The sequence below is a fragment of the Chionomys nivalis genome, chromosome 17, assembly GCF_950005125.1.
Source record: "Chionomys nivalis chromosome 17, mChiNiv1.1, whole genome shotgun sequence".
NCBI classification, from domain to species: domain Eukaryota; kingdom Metazoa; phylum Chordata; class Mammalia; order Rodentia; family Cricetidae; genus Chionomys; species Chionomys nivalis.
Window position 1 is genome coordinate 16,293,149 of NC_080102.1, and position 25,728 is coordinate 16,318,876.

At 44.1% G+C, this 25,728-nt stretch overlaps 1 protein-coding gene across 1 annotated transcript in view; it reads left to right on the forward strand.

The window, feature by feature from the left end:
- The window catches only part of Deptor (DEP domain containing MTOR interacting protein), a 145,293-nt gene that overhangs the window by 53,170 nt on the left and 66,395 nt on the right, over positions 1-25,728 (forward strand). Inside the window, exon 4 of the mRNA XM_057792215.1 lies at positions 24,613-24,791. Coding sequence (XP_057648198.1) covers positions 24,613-24,791 — 179 coding nt within the window. The remainder of the gene's footprint in view (positions 1-24,612; positions 24,792-25,728) is intronic.

Here is a 25,728-nt window from a genome sequence, read left to right on the forward strand (position 1 = left end):
GCTCTTCCAGAGGACCCAGGTTCAATTCCCAGCACCCACATGGTGCCTCACAACTGTCTCTAATTCCAGTTCTAGAGGACCCAACACCCTCACACACATGTACATACATGCAAGGGAAATAAAAATGCACATAAAATATAAATAAAAATAAATGAACTGTTTACATCTGACTGCAATTTTACCATACTTGCTTGCCAGCAAGTGTACCCATAACCTTTCATGGGAACTTGTAGAAGACAAAAAACCCTGGATTAGGACATGACAGCTACCTTGACTCTTAGCAGTGTCTTTGGGCAAAGTACCATCATGTGACCAGGCTGATTTTGATACTCAGTCACTCATGTTAAGAACTGTTTGGTTCCTATAAACAGCACAATGGCTGGTGACAGCTGCATATGTACACAGTGGGCTGTGCATAATCGCTGGTGACATTTGCATGTGCGCACAGTGGGTTGTGCGCAGTGGCTGGTGATGATTACCTGTGCACACAGTGGGTTGTCCACAGTGCCCTGTGATGATGACATGTGCACACAGTGGATTGTGCACAGTGTCCTGTGATAATTACATGTGCACACAGTGGGTTGTGCGCAGTGGCTGGTGATGATTACATGTGCACACAGTGGGTTGTGCACAGTAGCTGGTGATGTTTGCATGTGCACACAGTGGGTTGTGCACAGTGCCCTGTGATGATTACATGTGCACACAGTGGGTTGTGCACAGTGGCTGGTGACAGCTGCATGTGCACACAGTGGGTTGTGCACAGTGGCTGGTGACGGCTGCATGTGCACACATTGTTCTGAGATAGGTCTGCTTCCCATTTTGCCTTATAGGCGATGGTATTACATGCGCATGCGTCTGTGTCAGCCTTTGCGTAGATTCTGAGGATCCATACTCAAGACCTCGTGCTTGCCTAGCAAGTGCTTTACCCACCGAACTGTCTCCCTAAGCCGTTTAATGGACTTTTAAATGAGTCTGAGAAAAGTGTTACTTGGTTCATGCCAAGTGGCTGTAGAAATCACATTTTCGTTCTTGAGGAGTGATGCCACTCCCCCCCCCCCAGCCCGGTGTGATCTGCCGTCAAATCAGAGCTTTGTTAATATGCAAAGCAGGCTGCAGCCATCTGTGTTTGTCAGAAGCCTCAGGTGTCATCCAGACTGCTAGCTCCAGTTGATTATTTAGAAATGACTTGACTTAAAGGCAAACAGGTTGCCATTTGAACAGGAGACCAGGTCCAGTAAGTGGAGACGAATGGCGCTGCTAACTTCTGCTAAACGCTCCTCCATGCCCTGCGGTTACCTCTCTGTGGTTACTTTCAGTTTGGTAGAGTCAGGGATTAACTCAGAATTTCTGAAACCAAAGGAGGAAGGGCCAGAGTTCCTTTCCTCTCACTCACGGGCAGATCTCCTTTCCAAGTCTGTTTTGTCGTGTGTGTTCTGGGAAGAAAGTGCCTACCCGTCAGCCGTGTTGTGAGGACCACTGTAATGGAGTCTTAGCTACAGTAGGGCTTTTGTATTTTAATGCTTAGGGCAGTGTTCCATGTATATTAAATGCAGCCTAGTATTACCCAAGCTGAGATTCTTGGCCTGTGTGAAATATTTCTCCCCATCTTTTCGATCATTCTCTCCCCATTTCCAAAGGTCACAAGGCTGACCTATATGAACTGCCTCAACAGGCTTCATGGGCTCCTGCCTTTTAGTCTGGCTCCATTAATGGAAGGCACTGTGATGAATTCCTCTGCTCCCAGCCCACTGTTGAGTGGCCACAGTTGTGGGCAAACAGCCCCCTCCTCACATCTGTCCTCTGGGGCCCTATCTAAACCCTCTCCCATAACCATCAGGCTACTGGTGCTAATGACAGGCTACTGGTGGTGCTAATGACCGTGACCAACCCAGCTGTCTAGACCTGAGCCCCATCATCCCTCCTCTTGGTTTTAGTAGCTCGCTTATTATAAACGGCCTTTCTGGTTATAATATTATGCTGTTCTTTGTATGTATTTTGGTACTGTTGTGCTGTCTCTTAGGGTTTCTATTGCTGTGAAGAGAAACCATAACCCCAGCCAGCATCTCTTATATTTAATTGGTGCTGCCTTACAGTTTCAGAGGTTTAACCCATTATTGTGACGGCAGGAAATTTGATGGTGTACAGGAAGACATGGTGCCGGAGAAGTAATTTGAGAGTTCTCCAACTGGATTGGCAGGCAGCAGGAAGAGTGATCATGGGCCTGACTTGAGCTTCTGAAACCTCAAAGCCCACCCCCAGTGACACACTTCCTCTAGTAAGGCCACACCTCCCTCTGAGACTCTGGAGGCCCCCACACCCTGGTAGCTCCAAGCTCAAGGTGTAGTCTCCTTGAACATGACCTGAACTCCAGATTCTCTTGTCTCCGCCTGCCCCATCTTCCCGTTTCCACCTCCTGAGTGCTGGGTTCAGGCTTATGCCACCATACCCTTTGTTAATGTATTTGTATGATCCTGTTACTTTCTGACCAGACCCTGATTGGTCAGTCCTGCAATCAGAAAGGAAATGTTAACTCCTTCCTCTTTAGGAGGCCTGAACTGTCTATTTCCTGTAAATGGGGAAGCTCCCTGTTAGTGGTCTTCATGTCATTTTTGTTATTTGTGTTTTTACTGATTGTGTATCTTGAATATTAAGAAGATTGAAACTGAGTCATGGTCCACTGACTAGTCTTTGGCTCACTTCATCTCTCCTGCATCCCCTTTGGTTTCATGGTGCAGCCGACTCACCAAGGTAGCTGTAATGTATCTTGTGTTTCAGTCTCCCCAGCGTGACGGGAAATTCCAAAATCTAAGATCTTGGAGCCTCCTTATCCAATGCAGATATCCTCCCCGAAATATTTTGTAAAAGGGGACTAGATAAATGAGTGTGTGGTCATTTTCATTAGGAAAGGAGGCAGCGGTCAGCCTCCTTCTCTGTTTCTTGAGCTGGGGGATGCTCACATCAGACAGAGCAAGGGTTTTGCTCTTCTGAGGCCGCTCTGTTTGTGCCTCTTAGTTGTAGTTCCTGCTGCTGAATATTCAAACTAGTGACTACCACCCCCAGCCAGCCCCCCTCAGCCTGGACCGCCAAACCCAGCCAGCCCCACTCAGCCTCCACTACCACCCCCAGCCAGCCCCACTCAGCCTCCACTACCACCCCCAGCCAGTCCCCCTAAGTCTTGACTGCCAACCCCAGCCAGCCCCCCTCAGCCTTGTTATACTTTTGGTGCCATCCTCATTATTTTTCACGTATTTCATTTGAGTCTTCTAACTTCTCTAGGAAGGAGGTATGGTCACCATTAACTCACAGGTGAGGAAAGTGAATTAGAACTAAGCAAACCAGCTGGGCACAGTGGCACATGCCTTTAATCCCAGCTCTTGCGGGGCAGAAGCAGATGGATCTCTGTGAATTCCAGGTCAGCCTGCTCTACAGAATGAGTTCCAGGATAGTCAAGGCCACACACACAAAAAAAAAACCCTGTCTCAAAGAAAACAAATCAAAACAATAAATACATATGTATAGAAACAAGTAAACTAAAATACTTGAAGACTGATCCTGGGGGCCAGCTATATGGCTCAGCAAGAAAAGGTACTTGCTGTGCAGGCCCAAAGACCCAAGTTCGATTCCTGGAGCTCACATAAAGGTAGAAGGAGAGAACCAACTCCACAAAGTTGTCCTTTGACCTCCACGTGAATACCTTCACATTTGTACCTCCCATGCCTCTACTATTAAATAAAATTAACAACAACAAAAAGTTATCCTGGCCAGAAGTTGCTTATAGCATAGGTTCATTCCTTTTTCAAACTTGAAATTAGAAAAAAAATGTGAGCATGAGAACCTGTACTTACCCCTTGGGTATATACTCTTTTTTTTTTTTTTTTTTTTTGAGACAGAATTTCTCTGTGGTTTTGGAGCCTGTCCTGGAACTAGCTCTTGTAGACCAGGCTGGTCTCGAACTCACAGAGATCCGCCTGCCTCTGCCTCCCAAGTGCTGGGATTAAAGGCGTGTGCCACCACTGCCCGGCGGGTATATACTCTTGTTTTCTTAATAAAGCCCAACTTTGCTTCATACTAAAATAACAACAACAGCAATAATAATGTCAATGATTATTTTAAAAAATTAAATTTGCTTGCAGTTAACCTGTGGAAGGTAAAGACCATTCCCAGGGTGCTTTGTACCCATTTTTTTTTTTTTTTAAATCTAGCTCTCACTGAGTATCCTGGATTTATCTGGAAAATGTTTACATAATCTTTTCTAGTGAAAACCCACTATTGTTGAATGAAGGAGGTGGGGCAGAGTGAGTGTAATTTGCGTTTGGTGTCAGAGGGAAAGAACTCTTGTGGAGCAGGAGGGCCTGGGGACATACTGAAAATAGGTAGTTACAGTGGACCACATGGCTGGGTCTCTAAAGGCAGATGGTGACTGTTCCATCATTGACACTTGCTGTGGTGACTCCCTTGGCTGGCGGCTTTGTGTGAAACCCTGGGACGATTGCACAGACAATGTAGTTGCATTGCTGGTCAGGCTTTGTTGGCTCAATGAAAACATCCGTGCTCAATTCCAGCCCCTTCACACGGGGCTTGGGAGCGAAAATAAAGGCATTATTCCGCGAACTGGCAAAAGCAGCACTTCAACAGGAAGCAGTTATTAATTCTAGAGCCCCCCCCCATAATTCCTTCCTACTACAAAGAAAGAAAAACCCAAGTATGATTTTCAAATTTATTGAAGTTAAATTCGCAGTTAAACTTTGACTATGAGACTGGACTGTAACATCCATAAAGTGCATGTGTAGCTTCGTGTGGAACTGAGCACATTAATACCCCGTGGAGCCACTGTCCCAGCATTTATTTATTTATTTATTTATTTATTTATTTTTAGTTTTTCGAGACAAGGTTTCTCTATAGCTTTGGAGCCTGTCCTGGCACTAGCTCTTGTAGACCAGGCTGGCCTCGAACTCACAGAGATCCTTCTGCCTCTGCCTCCCGAGTGCTGGGATTAAAGGCGTGAGCCACCACCGCCCGGCCATGTCCCAGCATTTTAAAACCATCTCTGTAGTCCACCGTGGCTTAACATCCTAAACAAATTAGCTTTGGCGTTTCCTAGAATATGAAACTAATTTTTAAAAAAGTTATTTAGCCTTTGGGTCATGACAGCCATTCTCCAGTAACTCAACCTAAATAACAAACCTAACGACAAAGAAGGGGGCACCCAATATATGTTCCCTAGGCCTTTTAGGAAGCACGGAGCCGTTCCTCTGGCCATATACTCGAAGGGTGATACTATAGACACCAAGGAAATGCACACTGTTTTTTAAAAAAGGAATGCCACTTAAATGCTACCATGGGAGAACAGGAAGAGGCTGTGACATCATTCTGAATGCCACAGGTGTCGTTGTAAACAACCAAATTAAGGGTAAGATTCTTGCCACGAGGAGAAGTGTGCAAACACCTATTAAGTGTTCTAAGAGCAGAAGCAGCTTCCTGAGATGGGTGAAGGAAAACCAATCAGACTAGAGTAGGAAGCTGGAGAGAAAGGCACGCGGATTCAATAGTCTGCCCTGCCTAAGAGGAGTTCACTCTGTGAGGACAGACAGGCGGGAACCTGGGCTACTAGAGCCCATTCCCTGGGAATTCATGGCTTAATGGACAAAAATGGAGGATCTAGACTGAATCATCTTGTTTTGTTTTTTCAAGACAGCTTCTCTGTGTAACAGCCTTGGCTGTCTTTAGAGCTCGCTCTGTGGACCAGACTGGCCTAAACTCACAGAGATCTGCCTACCTCTGCCTCCTGATTGCTGGGATTAAAGGTGTGTCTCCCCCCATCCCACCCCTTCTAGACTGTATTTTTTGTTAAGTAAGTTAGCTACTTTGGTTTCTGTTTCAACCGCTCCCTTCCTCCAGCCTCTCCATAGCAGATTTCTGGACTATTGTCAAAGCTCTTCAAGGGTCAGCTGTTGGGTGTGAGGCAGGTGTGTGTGTTTGTGAGAGAGATGTGGCCTCTGCTGCTGTGTGCCACACACTATGGTAAGTGCTTTAAACAGATGAATTCTGAATCACATAGACTCTGTTGAGCTGTCGTTGTCTTCATTACAAATGAAATTCAGAGTCAAAGGTAGTGGAGCATGCCTGCAATTTCAGCACTAGAGAGGATCAGGAGTTTAGGGCCATCTTAGGGCTACATAGTGACTTCCAGGCTAGCCCGGACTACATGAGACTGTCTCCAAAAGTCAATTACTTACTTACTTACTTAATTTAATTAACTAAATAATTAAGCCTATAGATAAAGCTCGATTGGTAGAGTGCCTGCCTCATGTGCACCAAGTCCTTGGTTCAATTCCTTGCCACACATAAATTCAGCGAAGTATCATACACCTGCAATCCCAGCACTCAGGAGGCAGAGGCAGGTGAATCAGAAGTTCAAGGCCATCGTCAAGGCCAATGTGAGCTGTTTGACACACCACAAACGTGAAACAAAGCTTAGATCTTAGAGCCCAGCCAGACCCAGATGGCTAGCCGATTAAAAGTCCAAGACGACTTCCTTGAACCACTACCTCTCTGGAGCCACGTGTGTGCTCATAATAGTACAGAAAGGATTGTAGCCGGCCAGATCACATTCCCTCGGTGTGTCCCCAGGGGGTGTTGCCTTTATTCATCCTGCTTCCTTCCTGCACTAGGACAGATTTATCCACCATGAAGAGTCACTTTCCGCTTCTGCAGCTCATTCCTTGGCAGTGGCAGAGGTTCCACTCTCCTGATTAGTGCCTGTCCCAGCCTGCACTCTTCGACACCATAGCAATTGGTCTTTGGGTGCACCTCCTGACGGCTTCCAGCCAATGAGCCAACTCAGAGTTCTATGTGAGAGTGGATTCCAGCTATTCAGAAGCTTGCTTACTTTCCTTCTGGTGGTGCACACTAGGGACCTTGCTTTTTTTTTTCTCCATGCTCTCAGCAGAACTTGCCAGAGTGTGGGGAAGTGCCTATTGTTTGCTAAATGGAAGTGAGACCACTGTGGTGGAAAATGAACCCATGACCAATCACCCTTGCACAGAAGCATCTCATCTCTGTGCTGCCATCCCTCAGAATTGGGTTCAGAGTTTTTCTGTGGTGCTCCCTCATCTATAGATGCTTAGCCTCTCCAATTGCTCTAATTGCTGCACATTGTCCATATTTATCTCCCATTGTCCCAAATCCAACCCCTCCCTGACCTGGCCCACTTATTCTTGTTCCTTGATCCTCTACGCTGTCTCACTAGCTCCCAGGGAAACTTACTTTGTTCTATTTTTTTTTTTTAAATTTGAGACATGGTCTTATGTAGCTCTAGCTGGCCTCAAATTTCTTACATAGCCAACACTGGCCTTAAATTCTCGGTTCTCAAACCTATACATCCTAAACTTCACTCAGGTATCGGAAACAGGAGGGTTTCCTTGGGTTGAGAGCTAGCCTTGGTGACATAGTGAGTTCTAGTATAACCTGAGCTACAAAATGAAACCCTACCTCAAAAGTTAATCTACAAATAGAAAGCTGATTTAAGGACATGCTTGTAATTTAGAATTGTACATTATGTGACCTAGTTTGTTTGGTTCTATAGATTAAACTGAGGACCTCACGCATGATTGACAAGTGTGTTATCATTAGCTTCATCCCCAAGTCAACCTGTTGTACAAAGAGCAGGGACCATTTCTCCTCTGCTTTATATTGCTTCCATGAGTATCCAGGACTATACATACATCCTGTAGCCACATAGATGGTTCACCTGAAATGCCTGAAGTGGTGGCTCCTGCTTGTCATTATTCTGTTTTATTTTTCTTTCTTTCAGTAACCATGTTTGTTTTTTGAGATAAAACTTGCTGTGTGTGGCCCTAGGTGCCTACTTGTAGTTGTCATTTTTTTATTTTTTTGGCTTTTTGGGGGCCCACCACCCACCTTTCAAATACATACATGAAGTCTTATTCTTTTATTCTTACTTATGACCAGACTTAGCCTGGCTTGATTCTAGTCAGCGTTTCTTAAATTATCCCGTGTACCTTATGCCTCTAGCTTTTGTCTTTCTCAATTTCTGTATACATTTCTTTACTTCTGACTCCTTGGATTGCCCTATAGTTGGTTTTTTGCCCCCTGGAGTCCTCTTCTCTTTCTCTTTTTGTTTCTCAATCTTCTCTTCCCAGATTTCTCTTCCTATTTATTCTCTTTGCCTGTCAGCCCCACCTATCCTTTCTCCTGTCTTGCTATTGGCCATTCAGCTCTTAGATCAATCAGGTGTTTTACACAGGCAAAGTAACACAGTGTCACAAGAGTTAAACAAATGCAACATAAAAGAATGCAGCACATCTTTGCATCATTAAACAAATGTTCCACAGCATAAACAAATGTAACACATCTTAAAATAATATTCCACAATACCTAGTATGTACTATGTAGCCAAGACCTTGAGTCTTCTTACTGTATTTCTGACCACATGAGTCTTTAATTTGCTAAACGATATGGCTAGGATTAAAGCTTTGACATCTGGATCCAATCCATTCTTTAGCTTTTTGAGATCCCAGCCTCATGGCAGAGGTACTGGCCAGAGCCATGTTTATTGTCACAACTCTATGACATTTCAAGGTCCCTGCCACCATCAAGAAACATGCTATCAGCTCTCATAACACCATTTAAGTGTTTCGTGGCAGGGCCTCTTAAAAGAGCTGCAAAGTTTCGCAGCTAAAGCTGAGTCAGGAAGCCTTTCTTAAATGAGAGTGCTTGCCTCTAGCAAGCAGAGCCCACCTGAGAAAATGCTGCTATCAATAAGCTGTGCTTAACTCTATTCTTTTCTATCTAGAATATCTTCCCAAACTCTCTCAGGCTTTATGTGGCTGCAGTTGTCCACACTGTTGACTGAGGTTTCTGTCCCACTTGGTCCTGTAGCCATTAAGTCCCAAAGACTCACACAGAGGTCTACATTAATTATAAACTGATTGGCCTATTAGCTCAGGCTTCTTATTAACTCTTATAACTTATATTAGCCCATTATTCTTGTCTATGTTAGCCACGTGGCTCGGTAACTTTTTCGGCGAGGCAGTCACATCCTGCTTGCTCTGTGTTTGAATCACAGCTCAACCTTGAGTCTTCTTGCCTCAGCTTCCTGAGGACTGAGATTCTAGGCGTGCACCACCACACCTGGTTGATGTGGTGCAAAGCTGAACCCAGGGCTTAGTGCATAATAAGCAATAACTCTTTCAACTGAGCTACATCCCCAGCCTCCCGAGTGCTGGGATTTCATGCCCAATTGATGTGGGAGAAACTTGGAGTATTCAGATTGAAACTAGACAGGATTTACTGATAAACTTGCTTAGGAAATATTAAATATATATATATGTATATATATATATATATATAAAGTTATATATAAAGTCGAATCTAACAAAAGGGTGAAGTCTCTAATATGACTGAAAGGTAAGAAGTATACTAACCAGATACGTTAGAAACTGTAAGAGAGAAAATTCTGTTCCAGTTTAGGGTTGCTGGGAAAGTTTCTGCCAATATTTATTCACCAAGATTGGCCTCTAGTTAGGCTTTGTTCCTATGACTAATGGAGACAACCATGAGTTAGAACCGACTGGTAGGCCCCTCCCTATGTCAAAGAACATGCTTCCAAGAGTCTGTTCCAGGGTGCAGCTCAGGGTAACAGCCATCAAGTCCTGGGCGTGTCATTAAGCACCCTGTGTTCTTATTAGAAAAACCATAATTCTGTCAGGTGGGCAAGATGACCCGGTGAAACAACTATCCGAAAACAACACTGGTGTACTTAAGAAAGAATTCTGGCAACATCTCTACTGGATAAATCTCCCATCTGCCAAAGTGACCAGACTTGCAATCTTGTGTCTCTTTTTAAATTGTTCAAAGTGTATCCTGGGACTGGGACTGACGACAAGAAATTTAAAGATGGAATAGAGTCAGGATGAAGACTCATCTGGAATGTCTAAACCTAAGGTGTAGATAATGCAGGAAAATGTTCTACTTGAGTTGGCTGTACCTTGGTTGTTGGTCTCTCCTGAACAAGTGCTATTAAAGAGACTGTCCTCCCACACCTTGGGGTTGGAGAGATGGCTCAGCGGTTAAGAGCACTGGCTGCTCTTCCAGAGGACTCGGGTTCAATTCCCAGCCCCCACATGGCAGCAGAAAACTGTCTGCAATCCATTATCCAACACCCTCACACAGTCATACATGTAGGCAAAACACCAATGCACATGTATGAGCACACACACACACACACACACACAGTCTTGTGTGAAGCAATGTCTCAGTGAGGAGGCATACTATTTCTATAACACAACCAATACTTCTATTGTCTGATGATTATGAAAATATGCACAATAAGTAATAATTTTGTTTTTCTAATGAGCCTTTGTAAAGCCCAGCTCCCCTGCCAGTTGTTGGGCAAGTCTATGAGACTTGTGTTGTTTGGAACCGAGGCAACTGCTCCCGGTCTCCATCGCTTTTGTGCGGTGTTCAGTTAGCCTACCGTAGTCGAATGAAGCCTTTTTAGAATGGCTGTGGTTTCAAATCCATACTTGGCTTCTCTCTCAAGTGCATGCAAGTTCTGAAAATGACTCTTCAGAGAGCACTAAAAACTCTAGGGAATGAAGAAATTACAGCTTGGGTTTCAGAATATTAGTGTTTTGTTTGCTTCTGCCAAATTCAAAATAGCAGACAAAGAGGAAGGGCTTTTATCCTTCAGAGAAAAGTAACACACCATGACTGTTGCTGGTGGTATTTGCTTAGCTTTCCCACAGTTGGTTAGGAAATATTTATTAAGCATCTAACGTCTACCTCCTCCAAATTTAGTTTTCTAAGAAATAAAAAACGTTTAAGACACCATGGAATTCTGTCTTTAGGAGTTTCTAGTTTGGTTGGAGGGGTAAGAATCATGTATTATACCTAGCCTGGAGGTGCGAGTCTTTGATCCCAGATTCGACTGCAAGTTGAAGGCCAATCTGACTAACACAGTGAGACCCTGTGTAAAATAAAAGCTAAGAGTGCTAGTCTATAGAGAGCTCAGTCAGTTCACCCCCGAACCCCCATGATAAAAAAAAAAAAATTCATGTATGGTTCCATACTTGTAATTTCAGTACAGGAAGGTAGAAGTCGGAGGATGTTGGCGGCTCATTGGCCAGTTTAGTTTCAGAGCAGTGAGAGACCCTGTCTCAAAAAAAGTGTGGATATTGTCTGCAGAGATGATAGATAGATAGATAGATAGATAGATAGATAGATAGATAGATAGATAGATAGATAGTTAGATAGGTGGGTGGGTGGGTAGGTGGGTGGACAGACAAGACAGACAGACATAGTCTGTTGCCATCAGGGTGGGAAGCATGGGCAGTGTACAGGCAGGCAAGCATGGTGCTGGAGAGTTAGCCGAGAGTTCTACATCTGGATCCTCAGGCAGTAAAAGTGAAGACCTTGTACTAGGTATAGTTTGAGCATATATGACCCTCAAAGCCCGCTCCCACAGTGACACACTTCCGACAAGGCCACACCACCTAATAGTGTCACTCCCTATGGGCCAAACATTCAAACACAGGCGTCTGTGGGGGCCATACCTACTCAAACCCCCACAGTTAGGATACATGGTAATTCCAAGGCAGCCTGGGCTACAAAGTGATACCCTGCACACTTTGTGTGGGTGGGTGGGGGGTCTGCACGCACGCACAATAATTGTAGGAGAAAAACCGTGGCTTTAAGTTCAGTTTTTTTTTGTTCTAATTTTGTTTAGAGAGAAAGAGTGAAAGAACTATGTAGGTTAGATTGCTGCTTACTTTAAATACGTTGGTAGAGACTTGACGATTTAACTGATGGTGGAAAACATGGTTCCACGCTCCGTTCAGCACCTTCATGCGAGACACCCCTCCACGCCTCTGCCCTTTCCTTCTGGCTAGTGCGGCCCTCATCTCCACAAAGCACTGGACATGAGCCACTGGGCCTACCTAGATCTCAGCTCTCCTTTCCCCCAAAGCCAATTTCCTTTGTGCAGTAAACATCCGTGTCACGGGGCCAGTCACTCTTCTGGTTTTTTGAGATAGGTTTTCATTTACATATCCCAGGCTTCCTGAACAAGCTGGAACTCACTGTATACCCTCAGCTGGTCTCAAACTCAGGCAAGTCACTTGGCTTCTGTCTGGAATACTGAGGTTATAAATATGAGTTGCCATGATTGATTTTAGGAACCCTACTTGTTAGGAATAGTTTAAATTTCCACAGACAAAGGAAGGAGGGAAGGAAGCTGCTAAAAACAGGGGGATCAAGATGAATATACTTATTTCATGTACAGCGTGGAGGTGACGATGGTTCAGGGGACATCTATTGTCAGTGTCCAGAGCTGTTTTCTCCCATTTTATCACCTGTCCCAGTATGCAGTGTTTATACTCACAATGAAATAGTATTCTGTTTACTAGCTCACTACCTAATTATGAACAACATATCTATACATACACACATGAATCATCCATGTTATCAATACTAGCAGAGTACTTAAAACTTCCGATTCTCATGTAGGCATTTAGCCCTAATTAATACTATCTTATTAATCACACAAGTCAGTCAGAACAATGCATTCAAACTGTGGAAAACACACATATGTAATTTATGCCTAGCTTATTATAAACTAGTTTATATGTAATATAAATAAACTAGTTTAAAATAAATCAGCTATAATTTAAATAAACTGGCTTATTATACAGGATAGTAATGTAAGCGTTTTGTTGTTGTTGTTTTTCAGTAGCCAAACATCTGGTTAACCCTAGCCTAACAATTATTTGACTTCTTGATGGATAAGACTTTCTTTGGTTAAAAGTGGAGGGCAAGTGATTTGGGGTAACATCTGAATTATAGAGAACTCTGTCAGGATAAAAGGAAACCTTCCTAGCCTATCCTCAGAGGTAGCTCTATTAATGTTTTAATTAATAGACATTTAATTTTCAGTCATGCTTGTGGTGTATGTAGGATGATCGATCATCACATTAATATATGGACTTCCTTTTTTTTTTTTTTAAATATTTACCCCTCTTGAGACCATGTCTTACATTATGGTACAGGCTGGACTTGAACTTCTGTGTAGCCCCAGCTGGCCTCAGCCATGGTCCTCCTGCCGCAGCGTTGGGAGGTCATGCAGTATATTGTAGCTGGCCTGGTGTGTGTCTTCCAAAGCTTTCTTCCTAATTTCCCCCATCATTCGATCTCATAGCTTCATGATAATTTTAACTACCCCTAGCTTCCTTTCTGTTTGTCTCGAAACAGAATCTCATGTAGCTTAGGCTGGCCTCAAACTCTCTCACTCTCTTTCTTACTATCCCTTCCCTCCCTCCCTCCCTCCCTCCCTCCCTCCCTCCCTCCCTCCCTCCCTCCCTCCTTCCCTCCCTCCCTCCCTCCCTCCCTCCCTCCTTCCCTCCCTCCTTCTTTCTCTTCCTCCCTCTTTCCCTCCCTCCCTTCCTTTCTTTTTTTCCAAGACAGAGTTTCATTCTGTAGCTCTGACTGTCCTGGAACTCACTATGTAGACTAGGCTGGCCTTGAACTCACAAAGATCCATCTGCCTCTGCCTCCCAGGTGCCAGGATTAAAGATGTGCACCCTAAGCCTGACATGACATTATGTAGCAGGAATTGGGCTTGAATTCCTGATTCTTCTGCCTCTACCCTCCCCAGTGCTGGAAATATGCAACACCATGCCTTGCTTGCCCCAACTTTTGGCCCTGCACACAATTCTCATATATTCCCACATTACACAAGGCCTGCCTGACCCTTTTGAATTTCTTTCAGTGTGCAAGGAGATGACTATCGGCTTATTTCTATTCCTGTTTTGGCACCTGAATGGGGCAGTTCCTTCTATTGTGTGGCCTTTCCTCTGGGTTAACGTGAATCTGGGAAACTGGACTCTGATACACATCGGGAGAGGTGGAACCGAGCCCAGCAGTATCAGCAGAGTCTGCTGAGTGTTGGCGGGAGTCAAGGCTCAGCCGTGTGTAACTGTGCCAATGGGCGGTGGCCCTGTACCATGATTATGGGCCAGTATAGAAACAGCTTTACTGAAAATCAATTTGCGCTGTAAGAGGGAGGATGTTCCAGAGCAATAGCCACTCGTTGGATTACTAATTAAAATGGAATTAAAGTCCTTGTTAGTGGAAATACATAAAGAGTCTTAATTTTGATGCAGAATGGGATTTGAATCCCCACCTCGTAGTAGCCCTATTAAACTTTTAGTGTAGTTATCATCGGCCGCAGGATTGAGTTTATTTTGCAGGTTTGTACCACAAGTTTCTGGTGTACTTAAAGCACTATACATTTTGAGGGGCAGGATCGTTCTTGAAATAGGGTATTATGATGTAGCCCTCACCAGCCTAGAACTTACTTGTAGCTCAGACTAACCTTAAACTCACAGTGACCCTCCTATCTCCATCTCCCGTTGAATATTGGGTTTACAGGCATCAACTGCCGTGTCTGATCAGGCATGAAGACTGTTGCTTGTCTGTATTATCACATTCAGACTGCACAAAAAGTTTCCAACTAGGCTCAATGATTTTTTAAATTATTACATTTCATATTTATTTTATTTTACATATTTAAATTCTTCCATTTTAGTGTGTGTGTGTGTGTGTGTGTGTGTGTGTACACATGTGCCATGGGGTTCCTGTGGAGTTGAGAGGACAGCCCGTGGGAGTCAGTTTTCACTTCTGCCATGTGGGTCTCAGGGATCCAACTCAAGGCATCAGGTTGGATAGTAGGTATCCTGACAAGCAGAGCCATTTCTCAGACTATAGACACCATTCCCATTCCCGTTTTACTTGTGGGGAATTAGTCAAATAACCAAGTGAGCACGTTTAGTACTTATCTGACCTTCAAAAGTACCAGGTAAAGAAGTAAAAGTAAAATAGAGATAATGCAGATGATAATAGAGGAGCCTGTGGGTGGGGGTAGAGAAAACACAAACAGAGAGAATGCAAAGCTGTGGCTGAGCTATAGATATCTAAAGTAGCATTTGGTGACTAAAATAAGTAACTGCAGTTATTCCCCAAAGACCGTCCCAAGCATTTCCACCCTTCTAGCTAAGCATGTGTATGGTTTCCTAAAGAGGTGGCATGTGTGTCGTCTCCCCCTGATATTCTCTGACCTTTGAGCCTAGGCAGTAAGGCTGCCATGGTTGACTGGTGTTTGACAGCTATGCCAAGATGTGCAATAAGGGGAGAAAATTCTTCTGGTGCAGCGACAGCTGGATAGCCGCACGCAGGAATGAAATTGGCTCCTTACCTCACACCTTATGTAATGAAGTCAAACTGTGTCATTGAACTAAATATAAGAAAAGAGAACAAGAGGGGGAAAAAACCTCACCCTTGTGCTTGGGCAAAGCAAAGGCAAAAGCAACAGAGTAAAAGAGATAAATGGAGCCATGTAAGCATTAAAAACCTGTGCTACAATCAGTGCTTTAACAATGGGAACTGATAAATCACGATAGGCGAAAGATATTTAAACAGCATATTTCTAATAAGACACTCACCTTCGGACCATGCAAATAATTTATAAAACTCAACAATAAAGAGTAATGACCAACCAGGTATAGTGCACAGGTCTGTAATTTCAACATTTGAGTGGTGGAGGTTGGAGGATTAGGAGTTCAAGGTCATCCTTGGCTACTCTGAGAGGCTGTCTCTCAGAAAAATAATGGGCACAGAACCTTTAAGCCATTTTCCTGCCAAAGAAGATATGGAAATTGGACAATAGATGCCTGAAAAAATGATCAAAGTCATTAGTCATCAGGGTCGTACAAATCAAAGCCTCCATGTGATATAACTTCACACCCACAGAATGATTGTAATGAAAAAGAACAGATGATAATGATTTTTTGGCTAGAATGTGGGGAATTTGGAAAGCAGTCTGGCAGTTTCTCAAAAAGCTGAGCAGTTGCCATATGGCTGAGCAATTCCATTTCTGGGTATATAATGAAGAAAAAATTAAATATACACACACAAAACCTTGTATACTCAAGCATCACTTAATAACATGATTGGAGAACTCTGTTATTAGGTGAGTTTATGTGAGCATTTTATAGCACACTGACCCAAACCTAGGCAGTACAGGCTGTGTTGCATGTATGTATAGTTTATTGCTTCTAAAACTGGGATGAACAAAAGCCATATAATATTAAAACAGAGGACCAGGCATGGTGGTGTATACCTCTGTTTACAGCATTTTGGAGGCAGGGGATGCAGAGAGCTGGACCAGCCTGAGCGACATCATCTATTAATAGTTGTGGGGTTTTGTTGGTTTGTTTTTTAATTGGAGGATGAAAATGCTTTTACCTGGCTTGTGTGAGTTGCTGCATAGTAAAAACCATTGAATTGTGTCAGCTAAATGAGTCATCATAGGGTTTATGAATTACAGCAGAATATAGCTAGAAGACACGGAGAGAAGGGAGGAGAAGGGAGAGGTGAAGTCAGCATCCTGGGAGCAGCTGTTTCTGCTTCCGGGAGCCCTGAATCTCCTTGTGTATAGCTTAGGGTGCCTTCCAGGACAGGGGCTGTATCAAGACATCGTGCAGCGTTGACTATCCGGCTCTGGCTACCACCTCACACAATTGTGTAAGTGGCCTTGCAACCTAACCTAGAGCCACAGAGGGACTGCCAAATTCAATCCTGGGAGACAACCCACAGAATACTTAGGAGACAAATGGTCATTGTTCAAGCCACCAAGTTTGAGAGTAATTCTTTTGCTTCTTTTTTTTAAAAAAAAATATTACCATTTTTAAACTGTTTGAGTATTTTGCCTACATGTATGTTTATGTACCATGTGAGTGCCTGGTGCTTATGGAGGCCAGAACAGGGTGTTGGATCCCCTGAAACTGGTGTTATAGATGCCCATAAACTGCCATGTAAGTGCTGGGAATTGAATCTGGGTCCTGTGGAAGAGCAAGCAGTCAGTGCCCTTAACTACTGAGTCAGTTTTTTTTTTATATGCCAGAACACAATCAGTGTAGCATGAATAATAAAAATCCAGAGACAGATATTGGGGTTCAACCTGAAGATCAGAAAAGCAAAGCAGTCAGCCACTGGCTCTTACCTTTACCTCAGACCAAAATGGTGAACCTACCTCCCCAAATCCTCAGAATGAGACTTCTTGACTGAACTGAGAGCCATCTCCTCCCTTCTTAAATTCCTCTCTAGTGCTGGGATTAAAGGCATACACCACTACCACCCAGTTTCTATGGCGAACAGTGTGGCTACTGGGATTGAAGATGTGTGCCACCACTGCCTGGTCTGTATGGCTGATCGGTGTGGCCGTTTCACTCTCTGATCTTCAGGCAAGCTTTATTTATTAAAACACAAGTGAAATATATCACTACAAATCAGATCAAATAGTCAAATTCATGTTTTAGCATGAAGACTGCGTATAAATACTATGAAAGACTTGGGCTTAAAAAGAGGAAGCAGGAGGGCAATGCTCCTGGATTGTTAGGGGAAATGAGTAGAGAGTAGCTGAGGACACTGGAGTTTTAAATGGCAGAAGATGAGCCTGCCAGCTGGCCCCTTTCCTGATCCTTGGCAGGAGCAGCTAGCCAGCCACTTGTCCAGAGGCTGCCAGCTACTTAGCAGGAGTTCTAAAGGACGGAGCAGGTCATGTTTCTGGTTACAAGAAGCAGCATGAAGTAATAACCCTGTGCACTTGTCCTCGTGGCACCCTCAAAGGAAAGCAGCCGTGCAGGAAGAAGCTGAAATGGAGATAAAGGTTAAGAGCCTGCGCCAGAAATAGAATTTTAAAAATCAGTTTAATTACATTATGTATTTGTTCATCTAGTTTGCGTGTGCATGTGTATGTGTGTGGGAGCAGGCGTGCCATGGCACACATGATGTTCAGAGGACCAGTCTCAGCAGGTAGGTTCAGTCCTTCCACCGTGTGAGTCCTAGGGACAGAACTGAGGACATCAGGCCAGGAGGGGAAGTGCCTTTACCAAGTCAGTCATTTCATCAACCTGTGGAGAGGGTTTTACTTACTTATCTAAAGACAAAATTTTAAGGTGGCGTCAAGCCCAGGCTGGTCATGAATAAGAGAGACTTTTCCCTCAGGATAAAAGGCATGTGCCACCACACCTGGCCTTGTGAGGATGGCCTTTTTAGGATGTACTTAGCTGTTATGTAGCAAGAAACACATGCAAATGAGCTTAATTTATTCATTCGGCGATTTATTTTTTTGTAAATATTTTAACATAAGGAAACACCTGTAAACATCTCAGGTAGGGTCCGTGACCTCCAAATGTTCAAAGTCGACTCAGCAGATGGTTTCTGGGTGGTTCTAGAAGAGGCACAGTGTCCAGATTTATAGGGCCCCGAGAGTTCTCACAGGAAATGATACCTAAAATGGGAAAACGTAGGAGACTGGTGTTTCTCCTATTTTCATTCAAAATACCACGAGCATCAACAGAAGTGGCGATGCCCATTTGTCCTGTTCGTGCATCCTTCTGCTCTCCCCGCTGGAGTCTCATCACCAGCGCAGGCTCTCAGCACTGGCATTGCAAGGCTTTCTTCTATGTAATTTTGTTTCTATGTCTTGGCAATGCTACTTCCTCTTTTTCTCGGTTTTTTCATGCATTTTTTTTTCATTCTCCATTAATATCAGTATGTGTCATTGGTAGGTCATTGGAAAAATACTAAAATGTAGTAATTCAAACAGCTGTGATATACTGTTTCTTCTAGATCTATGGGTCACATGAGGGCCCCTCTACTGGTTTCTCTTGGGCTCCTTCATGGGATTGCTGGTTGTTCAGACAGACAGGCTTTCTGCTGGACTAGCAGGTCCAAGATGGCCTCCATCATGCATCTGAAAGTTGGTCCTGGCTATCACCACGCACCCTGGTTCTCCTAGGACCTTCCTTCTAGGCGCCTACACCTGCTTCTTAGATGTCATTTCTGGATGGCACTCCAGGTAAAGGAAGGCATTTGTCAGGAAGCCTCCTGGTCAGTTTGCTTCACCCCGTTGTCCCGAGGCCAGCCACAGGTTCAGGGAGATGTTAGAACAGACTCAGCTTCTCCATGAAGATGCAGGGAACCACAGTTATTTGTTCATGATGCATCATCTCTTACAAAATGTCATTATCATTCTGCCTCTGTGTTGAAGTACATGTGCCAGTGTTCTACTGAATGGAATCTTTTTTTTTTTTTTTTTTTTTTTTTTTTTTTTGGGTTTTTCGAGACAGGGTTTCTCTGTGGTTTTGGAGCCTGTCCTGGAACTAGCTCTTGTAGACCGGGCTGGTCTCGAACTCACAGAGATCCACCTGCCTCTGCCTCCCGAGTGCTGGGATTAAAGGCGTGCGCCACCACCGCCCGGCTGAATGGAATCTTTAGTGCTCATACCAACCCAGCTGCTGCTAACCTCAGGAAAATATTTGAATAGTACTAAGGTAAAGTGCAAAGAGGATCAACTCGGGGGGAAGATGTAGCCAAGCAGATTTTGCATGAATTCTGTGATACGCTGAATAAGGTTTATAATGAGGTCTGATAATATGCTAATCACCTTCATAAATAACTCTTGCAATTCTCTCTCTCTCTCTCTCTCTCTCTCTCTCTCTCTCTCTCTCTCTCTCTCTTGTTCTTGTTTGGGCTTTTATTATTGTTTTGATTTGATTTCATCTGAGACAGCATCTCACTATGTAGCCCAGGCTAGCCTCAAATTCGTGATCCTTTGCCCTGCCTCCCAAGTGTTAGAATCGCTGACATAAACAACTGATGGAAGCAGATGCAGAGAGCCACAGCTAAACTTCCGAAATCCAATCAAAGACAGGGAGGAGGGATTGTATGAGCAAAGGGGTCAAGATAATGATGGGGAAACTCAGAGACAGCTGACAGGCGCGAGTGGGAGCTCACTGACTCTGGACTGACAGCTGGGGAGCATGCATAGGACCAAATTAGGCCCTCTGAATGTGGGTGACAATTGCTTTGCTTGGGCTGTCTGTAGGACCATGACAGTGGGACCAGGATTTATCCCCAGTGTATCAACTAGCTTTTTGGAGCCTATTCCCTATGAAGGGATACCTTGCTCAGCCTCGATACAGGGGGTTGGGGCTTGGTCCTTCCTCAACTTGATTTGCCAGACTTTGTTGACTCCCCATAGCAGGGCTTACCTTTTCTGAGGAGTGGATGGGGATGGAGTTGGGGAGGGAGGTGATGAGGGAAGTGGGAGGAAGAAGGAAGGGAGGGGGAACTGTGGTTTGCAGCACACAACGCCTGTCTGCGCTCTATGCGCTACCATACAGTTTGCAAGCTTCGAGCAAGGGGCTGGAGGTTGAAACACACAAACACACACAGAGAGACACAGACCTCTAGTCATTGGTAAGAAGCCCGTTATTCAATGGCACCACGGAGGCTTATATACCTAACACAGTCACGTGGGCCAACAGGTGAAAACCTTATCCTCTGATCCTCAAGGCAAGGCAACCTGTGCTCATGAAGCAGAGCTGGTAAACAACTTTGACACAGCCTTTAGTAACTCAAATCAGAAGGAAAGCAAAGATCTCTAGCAGGGAAGAGCAGCTGGAAACCAGGACTCCAAATGGTCCCAACAGTGGTTGATATGTAAAATGAAAAGCTTTTAAATAAAAAAATGTTTTAAATCTCAGTAAAAATATCACTGGCATCATCGACCACTATGCTAAGCTCTTGTACTTTTTTTTTTCTTCTACCAAAGATTGGTAATCCATGAATCAGGAAAGGAAATGGAGCAGGTACTACCTTCCTAACAGGAGTGGATGCATGGCCTAACTCATCTAAGAATATGCTGTAGTTAACAAGGTTTAAAATGTAGACATTTCAGACTAAAGTGGTGGCATTGCTGAGATGGGAGGACCTAGGCATAAATGAGATTGCTTTAGGAAATAAAATGTTCAGGTCGTCTGACTACATTGGCTGGGTGACCAAGACAGAGGCATCTCAACCAGGATCTTTTAGCAAGGTAATCTATATTCTGCCACGTGGCTTGTAACCTCTCCTTAGTACCATACATCCAACTTCCTCCACATCTGGCCGGTAAATCTTGCAAGCCTCAGATTCTTTCCCAGAGTTCCTATCTCTCCCCAGAAGTCCCGCCTATTCTCTCCTCCCTAGCTATTGGCCATTCAGCTCTTTATTAAACCAATCAGAAGGTGTCGTAGGCAGGTGAGGAAGGACAGACACCTCTTTACACAGTGTGCAAAAAGGTTATCCCAACAGTATTGCCTAGCAGAGAGCCAATCAGGAGTAGGGTCTGCCTCTTGCCTGCTGTGTCAGTGGAGGCTCCATAGCCAAACTCCATGGCATGAATGGGCTCCAACCTAGGTAAACAATGTCCTCTCTTAGCATATTTTCTTGCAGTAGAGCAATGTGCACAGCATATGCTCAGGGGATAATTATCTCCCCTTAGACTCCTCCATCATTGATAGCTTGAATTAGATATTGTCTCTATGAATAATCTCAGTTAACACAACGTTCACCAAGTCAGACTTGGGTGAATGGTGTCTTTGGTTGTTATTGTTGCACTCTTATTTTCCTAAGAAGAGTTCTGCAACATAGAGAAAGATATGTTCATGGAGGAACAAGAGGAAATGGTAGCATGTAATATCGCTCTAGGTGAAGGCAGTGGTCAGTAGCCTCTAATGTTCACTGGTGTTGTATAGATGCATAAAAAGGTGCTTTCTGGCTCCAGCCATATCTGTTTTGAAATAAACTTGATAAAATAAAGGATGTGACGGTAGAATGTGGAAGAATCAGGAAATTTGGGGGAGGCATATTGACACATAGCTGTAATCCCAGAATCCATCTGCAAGTTTGACCCTGCCCTGGTCATACCAAATCCAAGGACAGAACTGCATAGTAAGACTGTCTCAAAAAAAGAAAAAAGGAAGGAAGGAAGAAAGTAAGAGAGAAAAGGCAGGCAGGCAGGCAGGCAGACTGGGGAAGGTCAGTGTAAGGGCAAGCGATGAGGCTCTATGAAGATTGTAGAGGGATCACTCAGGCAGGTATGATAGTCATTGCAGCCTGGTATTACAGAAATACCACAAACTGGGTGGTATGGAGTCAAAAACAAGCTGCCATTCAGTTCAGCGAGGGCTTGCTTCTTGTTTGCACATAGACACCTGTCTTCTTGCTTCATCCTCACTTGGAGACAGCAGAGAGGAAAGAAGCAAGATGAAGCATTTAGCTAATAATTCTTTATCAATAAAAACTCAGGAGTCAGATATCGGGGTTAGAATCTGAATGGTCAGAGAAGTGGCAGAGAAGCAGTCAGTGACCTCCTTTCTCCTTTCTTGATCCTAAAGGGTTGAGAATCCTTTCTAAGCCCCTCCCTACCACATCCTGTGTCTCTCTATATCTCCTTGGTCCTCCAAAACCTCTTTGACTAATTTTAGTCAGCTAATAGGTAGCTTCACTCTCTGATTCAAGGTAAACTTTATTGGTAGTCTTGGGGAGTGTCAGAGTGAGATCAAAATATTCCAGAACAGCAAGATCTTGTGTATCTTCTTTTCAAAAAATTTTAAAACTTATTTATTATTATTATTATTATTTGGGTTTTTGAGACAGGGTTTCTCTGTGGTTTTTGGAGCCTGTCCTGGAACTAGCTCTTGTAGACCAGGGTGGTCTCGAACTCACAGAGATCCGCCTGCCTCTGCCTCCCAAGTGCTGGGATTAAAGGCGTGCGCCACCACCGCCCGGCTAAAACTTATTTATTATTTATTTGTTGGTATGTGTGGATGGCACTTGTATGTGTGTGGGGGCATATGCCTGTCACAGCAGACGTGTGGAGGTCAGAGGACAACCCTGTGGAGTTGGTTCTCTCCTTCCACCTTTACTTGAATTCTGGGAGTCAAGGTCACTGGGCTTCCATAGTGTCCTAGTTTAGGTTTTTATTGCTGTGAAGAGACACCATGACCAGGGCAACTCTTAAAAAGGAAAACATTTAATTAGGGTTGACTGGCTTACAGTTTCAGAGGTTTAGTCCATTACCATCATGATGGTGAGCATGGCTGTGTGCAGGCAGACATGGTTCTGGTAGCTGAGAGTCCTACATCTTGTAGGCAACAGGAAGTTGATTGATTGTCATACTGAGAGAGGCTTGAGCAAAAGCGACCTCAAAGCCCGCTCCCACAGTGACACACTTCCTCCAACAAGGCCACATCTTCTAATAGTGCCACTCCCTTTGGGGGCCATTTTCTTGCAAACCAGCACACATGGCCAGTGCTTTTACTTTCTGAGCCATCTTGCTCTCTCTCTCTCTCTCTCTCTCTCTCTCTCTCTCTCTCTCTCTCTCTCTCTCTCTCTCTCATATTCCTTCTGATCTCATCATAAGGACCTCAGTCTCAAAAGCTATTTCTGCTCAAAGTCCCCATGTCCATTTGCCACCACATTTAGATGTAAATGGGGGGTGGAGACACATGCAGTCAGTCTGAAGTTGTTTTAAGACAGTGTTCTAGGAAATGGAATTGGAAAGATGTTATGAGCCAGTTTAGAAAGACAGGCCAATGCATTGTAGAAACCCTGGCTAACTATTTTTCATTCTTTCTTCTTGTTGTGGACTATTACTTTAACTAGGTAAAGATGTGTTCTACTGTTTATACTGTGTTTGTAGATGTAATTATATAAAGATGTGATACTGTTTTACCTTGCCTGTCTACGGCACTTGATTGGTCTAATACAAAGCTAATTGGGCAATAGCTAGGCAGAGGAGGGATAGGCGGGGTTGACGAGCAGAGAGAATAAATAGGAGAAATCTAGAAACGGGAGAAGAGGGAACAAGGGAGAAGGTGAGGGTGTGGTCTGGGGTTAGAAGCCAACTAGCCACCAGACAGCCAACCAGACATTGAGGACACAAGAAAGTAAATACAGAATAAAAGAAAGGTTGGGCTGGAGAGATGGCTCAGAGTTTAAGAGTGCTGGCTGCTCTCCCAGAGGTCCTGAGTTCAATTCCCAGCAACCACATGGTGGCTCACACCACCTATAATGAGATCTGATGCCCTCTTCTGTCATACAGGCAGAACCCTGTATACATAATAAATAAATAAATGAACAAATGAATAAGTAAATAAATCTTTTTTTAAAAAAGAAGGTAAAAAGCCCCAAGGCAAAAGGTAGATAAAAGGGAAGCAGATTAAAATAATATTAAGTCTCTATGTCATGATTTGGGTTGGTGGCCCAAAAAGAAAAAGTATGCTACGCTCTTCATTGTTTCTTTATTCCCTCGAGGGTATGGGTGTGGTTGGGTGCCAGGAACCAAGCCAGGGGTAAGTAAACACTGTGCTGCCAAGCCAGACCCCAGTGCTGCCACCGCTTTTCACGGTGGCTCACTGCAGTGCAGCCTGTGAGCGGTAGACTTGTAGTTTGTCTTTCAAGCTTTTGTTTAACTACCAGGAGAAAAGGCATCTTGTTTATTTCTGACACAGATCCTCTCTTGGAGTTGACATCTAGATGTAGCAGCATATGACAGCTATGTCTGTCTGTCTGACAGCTCTTCTGTGGCACTTCCTGGAAGCCTAGGATATACTTCCTGGAAGCCTTTGACGTCGCCTTTCAGATGAGCTATTCTCCTTCTGCTTATGTTTGCTTTATTTTTCTCCTCCTCGTGTTTCCTCCCAGACTGATGAGCCCAGAAACTACCCTCCTACAGCCGCGGGAAGAGGAAGGGGTGAAGTATGAGCGAACCTTCATGGCCTCTGAATTCCTGGACTGGTTGGTTCAGGAAGGCGAGGCCACGACAAGGAAAGAGGGGGAGCAGCTTTGCCACCGGCTCATGGAGCATGGCATCATACAACATGGTGAGTGTTTCAGTCGGTGCTCGCTGTTCCCAGCAAGAAACAGTCTCCTAACCTGTGGTTTGTAACGACACACACATTCCTCATTCCTCATCCCATATGTCAGCTGTGCCTCTGGACAGTGTGACTTGCTTCTATGTTGAGAGTCAAGTTCAAGTCTGTTTCTTGCCTTACCCGTTCACTGTGAGATCAGTGTAAAAGGGACGTGTTGTTTTGCAGGTGTCTCCGCAGACACTAACGAGGAAAGGCGAAGTCTTTATTTTTAATTTTATGTTTGTGCATGTTTTGCTTACATGTGTGTCTGCACCACATCAGTGCCTGATGCCCAGATAGGCCAGAAGAGGGGGTACAGATGGAGTTGTGAATTGTCGTATGCCTGAGTCATCCATCTCTCCAGCCCAGGAAGGCAGATGCTTATAGAGTTCCAAAATCTCTGCTTAGATATGGTATTACCTCACAATTCCATACGCAACGGGTTCTCACAGGCGTACAGTCACTTTGATTGTGAAAGCAGGAAGATAGGAAGTTCAGGGTCATTCTTGACTACATAGCAAAGCAAACTGCATTAAAATAATTCACAAAAAGAATAAACAGTTTTGTTTGTCAGATCTACTGTTCATGACCTTAGGGAAGTAGAGCTTGGGCCAGGAGAATGGACTGGTACAAGCTGCACGGTGAAGAGGTGGTACAAAGGGCTTTGTAAACATTTTCTTCCTATTGGGATAAATTGTATTGATGCAATCAATATAACCTTTGGTTAAGAATTTTATTATCGCTACTGCATAACAAGTAACTTTAAAGTTTAACAGACAGCATACCAAAACTTAATGATCTAGGCCCGCAACTCTAAATGTTATGAATATGAAACAGTGCCTCAAGGTTTCTGTAGATCAGAAATGATGGTGAAACTTAGCTGGGTGGTTCCCACTGGGGTCTCCCA